At 35.0% G+C, this 13,935-nt stretch overlaps 3 protein-coding genes across 7 annotated transcripts; 2 read left to right on the top strand and 1 right to left on the bottom strand.

Annotated features, from left to right (window-relative positions):
- Nucleotides 1-3,948: 3,948 nt before the first annotated feature.
- On the top strand, nucleotides 3,949-5,447 carry LOC140960103 (uncharacterized). Its single transcript, XM_073418235.1, has 3 exons — nucleotides 3,949-4,204; nucleotides 4,492-4,556; nucleotides 4,794-5,447. Exons 1-3 carry the CDS (start codon nucleotides 4,052-4,054, stop codon nucleotides 5,344-5,346), a joined length of 771 nt encoding a protein of 256 aa, XP_073274336.1. The 5' UTR covers nucleotides 3,949-4,051; the 3' UTR covers nucleotides 5,347-5,447.
- A 3,441-nt stretch (nucleotides 5,448-8,888) lies between these two features.
- Nucleotides 8,889-11,989, top strand: LOC140959534 (thioredoxin-like fold domain-containing protein MRL7, chloroplastic). Of its 5 annotated transcripts, none has more exons than XM_073417417.1 (6): nucleotides 8,889-9,094; nucleotides 9,242-10,141; nucleotides 10,424-10,508; nucleotides 10,629-10,740; nucleotides 10,825-10,938; nucleotides 11,697-11,989. In XM_073417417.1, the coding sequence occupies exons 2-5, from the start codon at nucleotides 9,360-9,362 to the stop codon at nucleotides 10,926-10,928; spliced, it is 1,083 nt and encodes a 360-aa protein (XP_073273518.1). In that variant the 5' UTR covers nucleotides 8,889-9,094; nucleotides 9,242-9,359; the 3' UTR covers nucleotides 10,929-10,938; nucleotides 11,697-11,989. The 5 variants fall into 5 exon arrangements, with proteins under 5 accessions (XP_073273518.1, XP_073273519.1, XP_073273520.1 ...); XM_073417418.1 differs by lacking the exon at nucleotides 11,697-11,989 and adding an exon at nucleotides 11,470-11,598; XM_073417419.1 differs by lacking the exon at nucleotides 11,697-11,989 and adding an exon at nucleotides 11,021-11,182 and having other exon boundaries at nucleotides 8,889-9,089.
- On the bottom strand, nucleotides 11,118-12,995 carry LOC140959536 (CRIB domain-containing protein RIC6-like). The gene is made up of 4 exons (XM_073417421.1): nucleotides 12,498-12,995; nucleotides 12,266-12,369; nucleotides 12,066-12,162; nucleotides 11,118-11,865 (listed from the first exon to the last, which is right to left on the bottom strand). Exons 1-4 carry the CDS (start codon nucleotides 12,556-12,558, stop codon nucleotides 11,540-11,542), a joined length of 588 nt encoding a protein of 195 aa, XP_073273522.1. The 5' UTR covers nucleotides 12,559-12,995; the 3' UTR covers nucleotides 11,118-11,539.
- Between the last annotated feature and the right edge of the window lie 940 nt (nucleotides 12,996-13,935).

The raw sequence follows: 13,935 nt of genomic DNA, 5'->3' as shown, positions 1-13,935 counted from the left end.
TCACTGTATGATATATCGGGTTCAGAATCAGTCCTCAAAATATCATCATTATTGTCTTGATCCAGACAACGAGCACTCGTATCTAATGTTGGATTCGGCCAATATGGAACATGATGTTGTTCCGACGAAACATTGATATATTGATCCCAAGACCCACTTACACCATCGCAACTCATATTACCGAGTCCTTCAGTAACCTATGGAATCAAAGATTCTTGCTCATGATAACCATCATATGTAGAAATACCGGGTTGGTTATTGAAACAAGAATCGGATGCATGTCGAACGTAGGAGTCAGGATCATCAAATCCAACATGATGCTCAACTGAATTTGCTTCCACGTATAAATGTAACATATGCATATTGTCACATTGGATTATAAACTGTAAAGAATCATCATCAACGAGATTGACTTGAATTTCATGCCAAGATGATCTTTCCATGAATGAATATTTTGTTGACAACTTCAAATAAAAATTCGTTGGATCGATTCCTAACATTTTATGCACAACTTCAACCAACTCCAACAAATTAATAGACCGTAATACTCGTATCGGTCTAACAAATGGAATGCTATATTCAACTGATTCATTATCGATAACCACGTGACCACCAAAATATAAGAGTATATCGATATGAGACATTTTGCCAGTAAAACATGAGAGAAAATTGAAGAAGAAATTGATAATGCAATTTTCTAATATATCATCGTTTATATATATTAAAAAAGTTCACTACTGTTTATGTTTCAATTATTTATGTACGGGTGAAATTCTGAATTTTCACGTGAAGCGTTACGAGTCTGAATGAATATTCACGTGAATCGTTCAGAAATATTCACGTGAATTGTTCAGAAAAGAAAAACAAATGGACAAGAAAAAACCGAAAAAAAAAATTTTGATTTTGACAGAGTCTGTAAGCACGGAGTGGCTCCACGTGGGAGCACTGTCCGTGGTTTGTAAGCGCGGACGGCTCTACGTACGGAGCGCGGACGCTCCAACGTGGAGCATCGTCCTTGCTTACAAAGCACAGACGATGCTCCACGTCCGCACCATCTGTGCTTTGTAAGCACGGATTGCCGTAAAGTTGCAATATAAATATTTTTTAAATTATTTTTGAAAATAAAATTAAAAATAAATTAATTTTAAAAAAAACCCTTAACTAATAGGACCAGTTAGAAGATTATAATCGAGCTAAACTCGATTCTTGAAATATAGAACATCAATGATTTAAATCGAATTCGGATTTCAAACCAAGTAGAAGACACTCGATAATCAGTTGTAAAAAGCGAATAAACTTTTTGTTAAAACATATGAAAGATATGCAAACTGAACGTGTATAAATATTTTCGGTTGAAGCATTTTATCAAACACCTGATATGCAATATTTTGATATTTGAATTACATAAAAATGCTTCAACAACACATCTTTAAACTATTAGAATTAATAAGTAAATGCGATAAACAAATAGACACAAATTTATTTATGGATGTTTGGATATTAACAACTCCTACGTCACCCCTTCTTCCACTTGAAATGATCTACTAGAAGATTTTGATTTATACGACGTATTGTACAAACTTATTTCAACTTAGGACTTATCTCTTGCATAATTGAAACTCATAGAACACTATCGAGCTGCAACTTTACAATTCGCATAATGTTTAATGTCTCTTATGTCAATACTACAAATATAATCTTTAATATCTTTGTGTGAAAATTCACTCAACTAAACTTTGAAGCTCAACTATTATTTATATATGTGAGTGATTGTGTGTGAGAATTTAATCCAGTACAGTGTTTGTATATCTCAAATGTATCCTCACACTTGGGTCTGCTCTCATTCTAGCTAATTTCTTCATATAGGCTGCTCATACTTTGAATATGCTTTCAAAGTTTGTATGTGATCTACAAGATGTTGCATTTATAAGCTCCAAGAATGATATACACGTTAGACACATGAATATGATCGTTCGAAAATGTTGTGCACGAATTCTGAAATTACAACGGTCAAATTCGTCTTGCTGACCACTTTTCTCGAGCCTAACTGATTTCGAGGTCCACTATCAATTGGGTTTGTTAGCTAGACTGATCATTCAGTTGACCTCGTAAGATAGACTGAACCAAACCGAAGAGGTCTACTGAAATCAGTATTCTGCGCAGAACTCGTATATTCATCATCATTTATTAGTATCTTAAACTCCGATTTATTCTTTCGCTTTGAATATGATTTGTAGATCATCGTCTTATCTTCGTAACTCATATTGAATCATTTCATTTGGATAACCGAGCCAGTCAGACGGATCGAAATATCGTAACTACTCATACCCAACTGATCCTTGCTAATCAGCCAAACTGATGAGCATTACTGCCATCACTTTGCCTAGATAACATCCGATTTAGCCCAACTGATGTGAAATACGATTTGTACCAAAATGAATTTTCTGTTCAGCCATTTGCATCATCGAATTGTGAGATATCATTGAAATACTGCAGCTCGTCAGATTTTCAATCTGGCTAAATTCGAGTTTCAGTTTCCAGCTTGAGTTAGCAAATTTGCACTTGAATAAATATGTTAGAAACGCCATAACAAGTTTTTTTATCATCAAAATCAAGATTGTTAGAGTTTCTAAACCTAACAGCAACAATCAATATTTTTTCTTGTTTTTATTTCAAATTTTAAATAAAATGGGAGGTTGTAGTTTAAGCACCACATCTAATTATATATATCTAATTCTATATCCAACAAAATATTTGTTCATTTAATTCAAATGATTGTATTTCGATGATATTTAGATTTTTATTAACTATCTCTGGAAATATTATTTGGGTCAAATCAGAACCCACATTAACTAACAGTATCCTCCCACAAACTAAATACACTTGTAAGCATGTTATAATAATCGAATAAGTGATCGAATTATGATCGAATTAAGGATGACAATTTTCCCCGCAGATTCGAGGCCACACGAGAAAAACATGAAACGGGGACGGAGATACCCGATTTTTTCAAGTTAGGAGATTTTTTAAATCCCTCGATTTTTTAAAATCCTCGAAACAGTTCAGAACAAATATGGGGATACTATCCTCATTCCAAACCTACCACAAAAATAATAATATTATTAATATCAATAATATATTAATAATATTATTCATATTGATATTAATATTAATATTAATATGAATATTATCATTAATAATAATAAGTTCGGATTCAGAGATAATAAGTTTGGGTTCGAGACACCCTCGCCTCCCAGCCCCTCCCCAATATTATTTTTGAAACAGGAATGCGGTGGGGATGAGGATTTGATCCTCGTGGGTTCGCGTTTAGGGATTCCACGCACTTGAAAAAATGGAGATCGGGGCGGGTATGAGGTCATCTATAGAATTCGGGGATAGAGATGAGGATGACAAACCCGCCCCCACTCCTCGTCTCTTCATCGTCATCCCTTGCTCAAACCAATTTACATTATTGTTCCATCCGTTGAACCGAAATATTGTTATATCATATAAAATAATAATAATCATAAATAAAACTTAAATTTAAATTTAAAAAATCATGAATCGATCTAATTTAGTTTTGACGGTTTTGACTTTTTCAATACCGATCCGACTTATTATTGGTCGATTTTGATTAGTAAAACTATTTTTAGCCGATGTTCGGATCGAATCCGTTAATTGTTCTCAATCAAACCGTTTAATCCAATCTAATTATAAAAACAATTATATATATGATTATTTAAATTTTGTTAAAAATATTATTTAACAATATTAGAGTTTATTAATTTTTTAAAACATTGAAAATAATATTTTTTATTATTTATGTAGACATTGAATATGTTTAGATTTGTAAGTACAATCTCCTTTACACACACACACACACACACACACACACATATATATATATATATATATATTTAATATAATGATATAATAATCATATTTGGATCTACTATTGTTCAACTTGCCAACGGCCCCCACTCCATTACCACAGACCTCTCCTCCTCAGTCCTCCCCACCTCCGCACAGCCGAAAACCATCTCCTTCCGCCATGAGAATACGCAAGAACGCGAAGATTTCGCCGCTGGTCTACGCGGCTGCGTCTCTGAATCCCGGAATTCTGGCTCAGCCTCACGTATGCCAGCTCAATCAGTCGCCCTGGGACGTCATGAACTTCTCGCCACCATCTTCTCCGCCGTATCAGGTCAGTTGAATCCCCCTCCAAACAAGCTCCCTATTGCTCATGGGTGCGGATCTGTTGCCACCCTTGTGCTATTCGTGTAGAACTCTTCTGCATTTCTGCCGTTTTTTAGCCTCTTCTTCTAGGGTTTTCTTCAGCCCCACCGTTAGGGTTCGTCAGGAAGAGCTAATCTTGTGATCTGTTTCTGTTATTTAGTCTGAAGGAGTCGAATTTCTTTCTGGGTTTCTTCTTTCTCGCTGCTTTATGGATATATGCTTCCTTTTCCTCGACATCGAATAATTTTTATGCAGGGAAATGGAAATGGTAGTAATGCCGGAAATGGGAGCTCGCAGGATTCTATTGCAGTTCTTGAAAGGTAATATTTCAGCCCTTTTGTTTAATTCGGTTGGGCTTCGCACTTTTCCCACTATTATCGTCTTTTTCGCAAAATAATCACTAGGGTCTGCGTGTAATTTTAGCCCCCCCATCGACCACCTGAATAACGCTTGATTATAAACTGAAATATATATATATAGTTATCCCATTCGTCGAAAGCAAACTTTCTTTTGTCTCGCGCTTGCATCGACAAAAAACAATTCTTTTTTAATAATAGAGAGGCGGAGGAGCCAAACTCAAACAATGCTATGAAATGGGAATATTCCGGCGGGGCCGAGGCGGAACAACCGTCGGATGATCTGAATAATCCCACCGGCGCCATTATCCTGTGCTGCAAGACCGATGGCAAGAGTTGGAAATGCAGAAGACAGGCTGCGAAAGGTAATTCACTATGCGATCACCATTTATCAATGGTCAGAAGCTACAACAGCTCCTCCCACACTACCAAGAACTCGTCGAAACCGGTGGCTGAGGGACGACGTCGCCCTCGAATCAAGAAACCGGCGGCACCACCCTCCTCGAGTAATCCATATGTATTCTACTATTATTCAGGTTTCGGGCCACGTTGGGGCAAGAAAAGAGGTGAATATGGTACCAACAGCAACGCAGGAGACACAGCCGAGAATCTTGATCGTGGACATTACATGGAGCCGTCAAATTTATCCGAAACCGACGAAGAATTCGAGTTCGAAGAAGAAGATGAAGATCAAAATAAGAAGAAGAGAAGCCGGAAAAAGGTTAAAGCAAGATCGCTTAAATCCTTAATCTGATTATTATGAAATCATATATTTCGAATTTTTATGATAAAAATTAAACTATTATCGTTTTGTGAATGCATGTTGACTTGTCTAATTTTAATTTGGTTACTTTTTTATTACATGTCTATTCTGCGATGGGTAACATAAATGTTTGTCTTTTTGGGTCAATGTGGGACACTTGACTTAGGGAATTTTGTACGTAGCATATTGTTATCGAGGGTAGGATGGTAATTTCATTAGACTACATGTCACTTTCTACTTGTGCTTCTACATTTGGCCTATACACACGTGGATAATATAATTTCGTTAATGAATATATTTTTGGGAGAAAATTTCGAAAATGCCCTTCCATATATATTCCCCTTGCCCTCCCCAAAGTTGAGAATATTATAATTATTGAATAGTGAATAATGTAGTTTTACTATATTATAATAGTTGAACACTATAGAATTATTGTTTGAGGTGATAGTATCATTTTTTACTTGACTAAAATACCCTTCAGTGCAATATATCTCATTGATTACATAAATGAACACTTCTTTTTCATTAACGAAATCAATATTTTGATTCTATAATGTCAAAAAATTAGTGGGAAAAATATAATGTTTGGGATCTTCGTTCTTTAGTATTAAACATTATTTATATCGAAATACTTTAATTTAAAATTTTAAATATATTATGCGCATCTCATACATAATATTCATGTGTTACGTAACACACGTCTGTATTCCTCAACGACTAGTATAGATTATATGTGAAATATATTCCAAATTTTCCAACACTCTTTTTTCAGATAGTTCAAAAAAACTCCTAAGTTTTATTTGGATTGAGAGTTTATTTGAGTTGAATGGTTTGAATTGGATAATGATTTTGTATTTCAAATAATGTATTAGATAGACTAATTGAAATTCATTACAATTTATAGGAAATATTTTATTTGAAGTAAAGTTGATATGGATTCAATTGAATTTAATTCACTCAAATAAATTAATATATTTGAAAAGATTTGAAATCTCGCGGCTCAAATTCATCTATAAAACGCATCCTCAAAGTTCTCGTGGTATATATGGTACTTCACTAATCACATTATACAAAGAGCGAGTCTCTTATGAGACGGTATCATACATACAGTCAATGATACGAGTCAATCCGATCCATATTTAGAGTGCATAAATATATTATTTTTCACGGATTTGGTCGGTAGGAGATATGTTTCGCAAAATTTATATGTGAGACGATTTCATATGAGCTTTTGTGTTACACTAATTATGTCAATTTGCAACTTAATTATAACTTTTAAACTTAAACCATCTCCCAAACGGGCGCCATCCTAGGACCAGGGATAGATTGGCCATTCACACGGCCACGTTATTGAGTTGGCGCAAACCCCATATTTTTTTCCCATACATTTGTTATATTTTTATTTTAAAATTTTAATATTGACTTGATTTATTTTTTTAATAATCATTTAAAGAATAATACCGATTTGTATAATTTTATAATAATCAAATAAATAATTTTTATATATGTATTATGTACAATAAATATTTATAAATTTTATATCGATTCGTTAGCTTATAACATGAAAATAAAAACAAATTTAAATATAAATATAATATATAAGTACCTTGATAGTTTTACGGATAGATGTATGATGGAGTAAAATAGTTATTGTAAATAATAATAATAATAATAAAATAATAAATGTCTCATGACCCGACTCGAATCGAGTTCGAGTAACTAGAGTATTTTTTCGAGTATAGTTCGAATTTAAATTAGCTACTCAAGGATTAAAAAATATATATTATTTAGAAATATAAAAAAGTAGGGTTATTTTTGTCAAAACATATTCAAACTCGAGCTCGAGATATAAACGTTAGAATTCAGACTTTCGAGCTAGTCTAGATCGAACTCGAAATGAATTACTCGATCGAGCTCGAGTATACATAAAATAAATCGAGTCGAGCTCGAATACTGTTAGGGATGGGCGCGGGTCGTGTTTTTCGGGTTCGGGTACCCGACATGTCCCGACACCAACCCGATCATGTCGAGTACCCGAAATTGTCGGTTATTTTCGAGTACCCGGAAAAAAAACCATTTTTTAAATTTTTTTTTGAAAAAATAAATTTATTTTTCACATTTCACAAAAAATCATGTCATTATATCGAGTTACGACTAGTCATTATATCATATCATGGCTAGTAAATTTAAAAAAAACACATGTATTTTTCACATTTTACAAAAAATCATGTTATTATATCGTTTTATGATTAGTCATTTTTCATTATATCGGGTTATGACTAGCCACAAAAAAATACCTGTAATTTTTAATTGAATAGAAGGATAGACCATAAAAAATAGTTTTTCTAAAAAAAATTTGTCGGGTACCCGAAACAGATAATGTTGGGTACCCTTACCAACCCGATTTTTTTTAAAAATACCCGACTCGATCGAGTCAGATTAAGTACCCGATACCTGAAAATAAAAGCCCACCCCTAAGTACTATGGTACTCGAGTTCTAATCGGCTTGTTTGTACTCCCAGTGTATAAAAGAGAGTGGTTTGAGGTAATATTTGTGTTTAGTGAGAAAATTATCTTTATTTCGATATAAATATGCACTAAAAGAGAAATATTAAGTGAAAATATTCGAGAATATCTCAATTATTATTTGGTTGTTCTTATATCGATGAATTTCAAATCCACTTACTTGATCATTGGAAAAAATTCATACAAATTGTTTCAAATTTACTTCATATTAATTTATGCAACTTCAATTATAATCGTGATGAATTTCTAATACGTCCAAAATGCATGTTATTTGAAGTCATATATCAAATCTTTTACTCAAAGTCAGATCTATCAATCCACAGGCAACTTTCATCTAAATTTTGTAAAGGAACTAAAGTGACCAAGAGTTTTTGAAATAAAATCCCTTTTTTCTTAGAGATTATAAGCACTTTTAAGATATGGAATTCGCATCATTAATATGGTTTTTTTGTATATGTTTACATTTCACAACATTGTTATTTTAAAAAATTATTCAATATTTGAATTCAAATTACTTTATTTACTTAAACAAACAAAGATTGACGAATTTAATTTGCTAAATTCATATCATTTAGTTTATGTTTGGTCGGGTTTATAAAATAAAATTATTTAATATTCGAACTCAATTTCAACCAACAACCTAGGGATGACAATGAGACCATATGTGACGGGGGCGGGTTTGCCATCTTATCCCTGTCCCTGTCTCCGTTCTCGTCCTTGAATTCCATCATTACCCTCATACCAGCCTCAATCTCCGTTTTTTAGGGTTCGGAGATTCGCGTAGATCAAATCCCCATCTCCATCCCTCCCCGTTTCAAAAATATTAATGAGAGAAAATGGAGGTGAGCAAACTGCATTCAAAACGAATTTGAAAATATATATAATATATCCATCTCGAACTATTTCGCAGAGTTTAAAAAATCGCAAAGAAAATCATCCTTACAACTTTAAATAAGTCACTCATGTAAAAGAAATTAAATATTAATTAATTGATTTAAGTTAAGAAGCCAAATATCATCGTAAAAACAAAAAAAGGACAAAAGTCAGAATTCCTAGTGCTGGTGAGCAATCGAGCTAAATCCCCGAAACACGTCTCCATTTCTTGGACCTACAAGCGCCTGCGCCGCCATCAACGGAGGTTCTGTAATCCAAATCCCTCTCCCCTACGAGGAGGTGGTAAAAGAATGCAGTTTGCTCAATTCTTATTCGTAAGGTTAAATTACCCTTTTGGCTGCATACCATATGTTTGATGCTTTGCTTACTCAAGGATATATCTTGTTCTCTCGACATCATTCTGTCGTTAAACTGATTTTAATGACTTTTGAAGGTAATTTTTGTCATTGACTTCTAATTTGTGCAGCTGATTGCATATTGACTTCGCTGACAGCTTCTGTGCTGTGTGTTTTTTGCCGTTGTTGGATTTGGAACGACATTGCGTGCTGCTAACGGCAGTGAGATTCTGCTTTAACGACCAAGAAATGATGTCGTCTCTTTCATCTGTAAGTGCTAACCGGGGGTTGCATTCTTCATCGTTGCTACTTCCTACCCGTGCTACAACTTATCCCTGGGTTTCTGTTTCGGGTTCTCGTTGCTTTGTACGATTGCCCATGAAACCGGGATGCAAGTTTGCATGCGTTGCTGATTCAAGTAAATCCGATCCAAATTCTGATAGTAATCCTAGCAAGATTTCTGAGCTGAAAGCTAGAGGAAAATATCGGCCTCGAAAATCTGAAGTTCCTCAAACTGAGGATGAGAATCCCGAGAAACTTTTTCCTCCAATGAAACCTAAACGGCCTAGGCGTGGTCGCAGGAGTGAAGCAGCCGCGGTTGAGGATTACGTGCGTCATTCACTAGAAAGGACTTTTTCATCAATCAGACAGCAGAATCCAGAAATTCTGAAGAATATGGAAAAAATAATGAAGGATGAGGTTGAAAATGACGACAGTTTAAACAGCGACATGTCGGATGATGATGATGACAGTGATGAAGATCAAGATGATGATTCAAGCAATAAGAAGATGCTGATCGAAGAGGATGCACCGGATTGGCCTTTGGATGCTGATATTGGTTGGGGAATCAGAGCCTCTGAGTATTTTGAGCAGCATCCTATAAAAAATGTCGTAGGTGATGATGGGCATGAGATTGATTGGGAGGGAGAGATTGACTACGGTTTGGTAAAGGAGATCAATTGCCTTGAGTGGGAGAGCTTTGCTTTCCATCCTAGCCCGCTAATTGTCCTGGTCTTTGAACGATACAACCGGCAAGTACACTAGGGTCGAATCCAGGAACTAGGTTGGGGGCAACTCAATGAATTTGGTGGGAGAAACTAGTATTTTTGTAAAATTTACACATAAAATTACAACTTTATTTTGGTTTAGATCCCCTTCATTGGGTCTGCCCCTGCGACTCAATGTCCTTTTCTTTAGATTCTTATGTGAAGTTAGAAAGGAATATATTGTGGTATTTTATATGCATTCATTATGCTGTCTATAGCAATTCGTCAATCTAGATTAAATCCAATTTTTATTGTTTGTCATTTCAGGGCAAGTGATAATTGGAATGTTTTAAAGGAATTGGAAAACGCAGCAATGGTGTACTGGAAAGCCAAAGATAGATTGCCTCCTCGGGTTTGTGATTTGATAACTCATCCTCATTGCTTTTTACATGGTTAATGTTAACAGAGTTCCTCGTTGTTCTTTATTTCTTTACCTGTTTGTTATGGCTGATTCATTATTTTTTATGATCAGACTGTTAAGATAGATATCAACATTGAAAGGGATTTAGCATATGCTCTTAAAGTTAAAGAATGCCCTCAGATCTTGTTCCTTAGAGGAAATAAAATAGTGTACAGGGAGAAAGGTAGTTAATTTCTATGGTATTTTATTCCATCTATGCGCCAAACCTTTATTTGTTCGAACTGATGACATTTAGTGCAATATCCAGGCTATAAATCAGCTGATCAGTTGGTACAGATGATTGCTCATTTTTACTATAACGCGAAAAAGCCTTCCTACGTTAACTATGACCCACTATCTCCACCACTTTAGTCCGATGGAGGTAATTTCATTGGCTTTCTTACTCGTTTTGTTTATTCGTGCATATGAATCTTAACTGAAGATTTTATGATATCTGAATGCAGTTACTGGAATCCATCATCTGTTGTGAAAATTTCTTTGTAAAGAACGGTTAAATCTTTGTGAAGGTTCAGTGACTAAGATTATTATTTTCAAAAAGTCTTTCAAAACAATTCTATCACATTTGAGAAAGCGCTACAAATTTGATATATATTACTTATCTATAATCTGAATTCTATGCCAACCCCTTACACTGATTGAAGCTAACCATCTGAATGACGAGACTGTCAAAAGACATAAAAATCAAAGTTGGTTTACACTAGTGATCACCATCAATCTGAAAAAATGTTGCTTCGAATTGGGAAAGTGCAGCAGCCTCTAGATTCCTAGGCCAAAACTTCAAGTATAGGAAAAACCCAACAAATAAGCATAAAGAAAACATCAGTATTCTTTAGAAACTACAGTACTTCCCTTTTCTCATCATCTTGTAAAGGTAGCTTTGAACTTGTAGTAGGCCTCAGCTTCGACCCGGGCAATTTTAACATATATCAGGAAGTGGCTTCAGGATCTGAATCCTGTGAAACTTAGAGTGTTCCGTCAGTAGTCATCCCTTTGGACCTTATTTTTGACGATCCGCCACGCGTGACTGATTCTTTGGACTTCTTTCGGCATGATTTCTTGGGGATATCTGGTAGGTCTCTTGACGGTGAATCATTTCCTGGGCTTGATTCTTTTGGACAGGAATCCTTTGAGTGGTGTCGTCTTGGTTGCCTTGATTTGGTTAATGAATCTTTTTTCTTTGGGGATTCATTTGTACTGCTGTCTGTTGAGGAATGGCGTCTGGATGATTTTGGTAATTCGTGGTGGTCTCGGTCCGGAGACTTTGATCTTCTGCTGCATCTTCCTGAATCTGCAAGTACCATAATACTCAATCAATTATTCAAAGCACTTTTAAGACATTACGATGTTCTTAGACCAACCGATGTACCTAATTCGAACTGAGTTACATATATTTCAAAACATATTGCCACGAATCAAGTTTCTTTGAGGTGTTATGATGTTAGAGCAAGTGGCTCATGAAAAATAGAAAGTCTGTCAATAAGTTTGAACCTTGAGAAGCCCATTTGATTTCATTGTCTTCTCTCGAATCTCCTGGAGAACCCAAAGGGGCTGATTGGAATTCTGTTGGTGATTTATACTCATTCATCTGCAAAATAAGAGAGCTCTCTCAAAATCTCCGTTCGTTAAAAAATTGGATACCATCAACGGGAAAATGAATAATGAATGAAATTGACAAAAATAGATTTTACCCAGCTCGGTGCATCATCATTTGATGACCCATCCCATCCTATGTGAGCCACATGCTTTACATCTGTGGGGAAGCCAATCTTCATTTCTGCTTCTTTTTCTTCATCTACATCGCAAAGTATGTAACTTATATCATACAAAATCGCCCGAAATCGAGCTTATTATAACGATAACAGCAAGAAAAATTATAAGAAGATGAAAAAAAAAACAATATGTTGGATTACAAATACTTGCCAAATATCTGTGAAATGTATCTGAGGCCTTTCATAAGGCTTTTCATTTTAGCTGACGACATTACTTGGATCTTTCTTTATAATTCAAGAAACAAACATGCATGGATTGGTTAAAATTACTGATTACCATGAGAAAACCAACCCTCCATGAATTTGGAAAGTTGGTGTCAATCTCATGGGCTTAAAATTTATCCATGCAATGTATAATAAAGTAGAAGAAATATCTTTGTACTAGTATCTCAACTTTTTTGGAGGTATTTCTCAAAAGCCAATATATGAATTTTATTTTAAAAAATATATGAAATTTTGAAAGGAAAAATCTATCTTTGTCCGTGAACCGTGAATGATGTGAACCCAAAATCTCCATGATTTCAATGGCAGTGAATTATTTGTTCTTGATGCCCATTAATCAAAAACAAGAAAACCATGGTTTCACTATAATTGCGGGTGACCTTTACTCACCACCAATAAAGCCTAATTTTAGTCAATTGATATGCTAATCATCATATATAAGATGATATCGGTCATGGATAATGTTGTGGGGACCCGGGCTCTAACTCGATTATCTTTTGGAATTAATTGGATCTTTGCTAGAAAATGTGGGTCAAAATTTTGCTTTTAACATTAAATCAAATGTATACATGAAGCATGGAACTATTCTTTATTCGATTAAACAAACATAATGTACACACAAGTCTGTTTTAGTACAATCATATACTAGTGTTCAGAAAATCCAGTACACGTCAAGTACAAAACGACTAGTAAAATGCCCGAAATCACCACAATATCTTGATCTCTCATCTTGCTCGCGACCCTGATCCTGCCCCACCTGTTGTCATGCACACATACAGACACAACAACAGCCGGATACTCCGGTGAGAACAAATCCCAGTATAAAACATGTATACATGCATGTCATGCAAGTAAATACAAAATCATAACACATAAATCAGTAATTATGACACACTAGTGAATACAGATAAAACTCTTCAACTCTTATTCTTTGACTCGACTCATATCTAAGTCTAGGGATCCCGGTGTGAATAAGACGTAACAAGTCTCCCACCTACTCTCCCAATCGGGGTGGCGGTACGTCTTATTCCTAGACTTCGGTCATATCTGTATCGAATGTCTACAATCGGAGATGATCTGCTCCTATGCGTCGATACACCGAACGTCTAGTTTGACAATCTGTCAATGACTCCTATCTCAAATGCTTGAATATAAATCTATAAACAAGACATAATCATAATCAAACATAATTAAGAATCTAGTATGTGATTTTGGGAAACTCGTATCCAGTCTGAATCGAGTCATGTCTTCCCGTGTTCACATGAATTATACCTTTCTTGTCGTAGTCTCGGTTTGAACAAGTCGAAGTCTCGTATTCTTGATATCGAATCTGTCAAACCCAATCTGAAATGACATATATACAATGC

The sequence above is a fragment of the Primulina huaijiensis genome, chromosome 15 (genome assembly GCF_012295235.1).
Source record: "Primulina huaijiensis isolate GDHJ02 chromosome 15, ASM1229523v2, whole genome shotgun sequence".
NCBI classification, from domain to species: Eukaryota; Viridiplantae; Streptophyta; class Magnoliopsida; order Lamiales; family Gesneriaceae; genus Primulina; species Primulina huaijiensis.
This window is presented reverse-complemented; position numbering and strand designations above follow the sequence as displayed.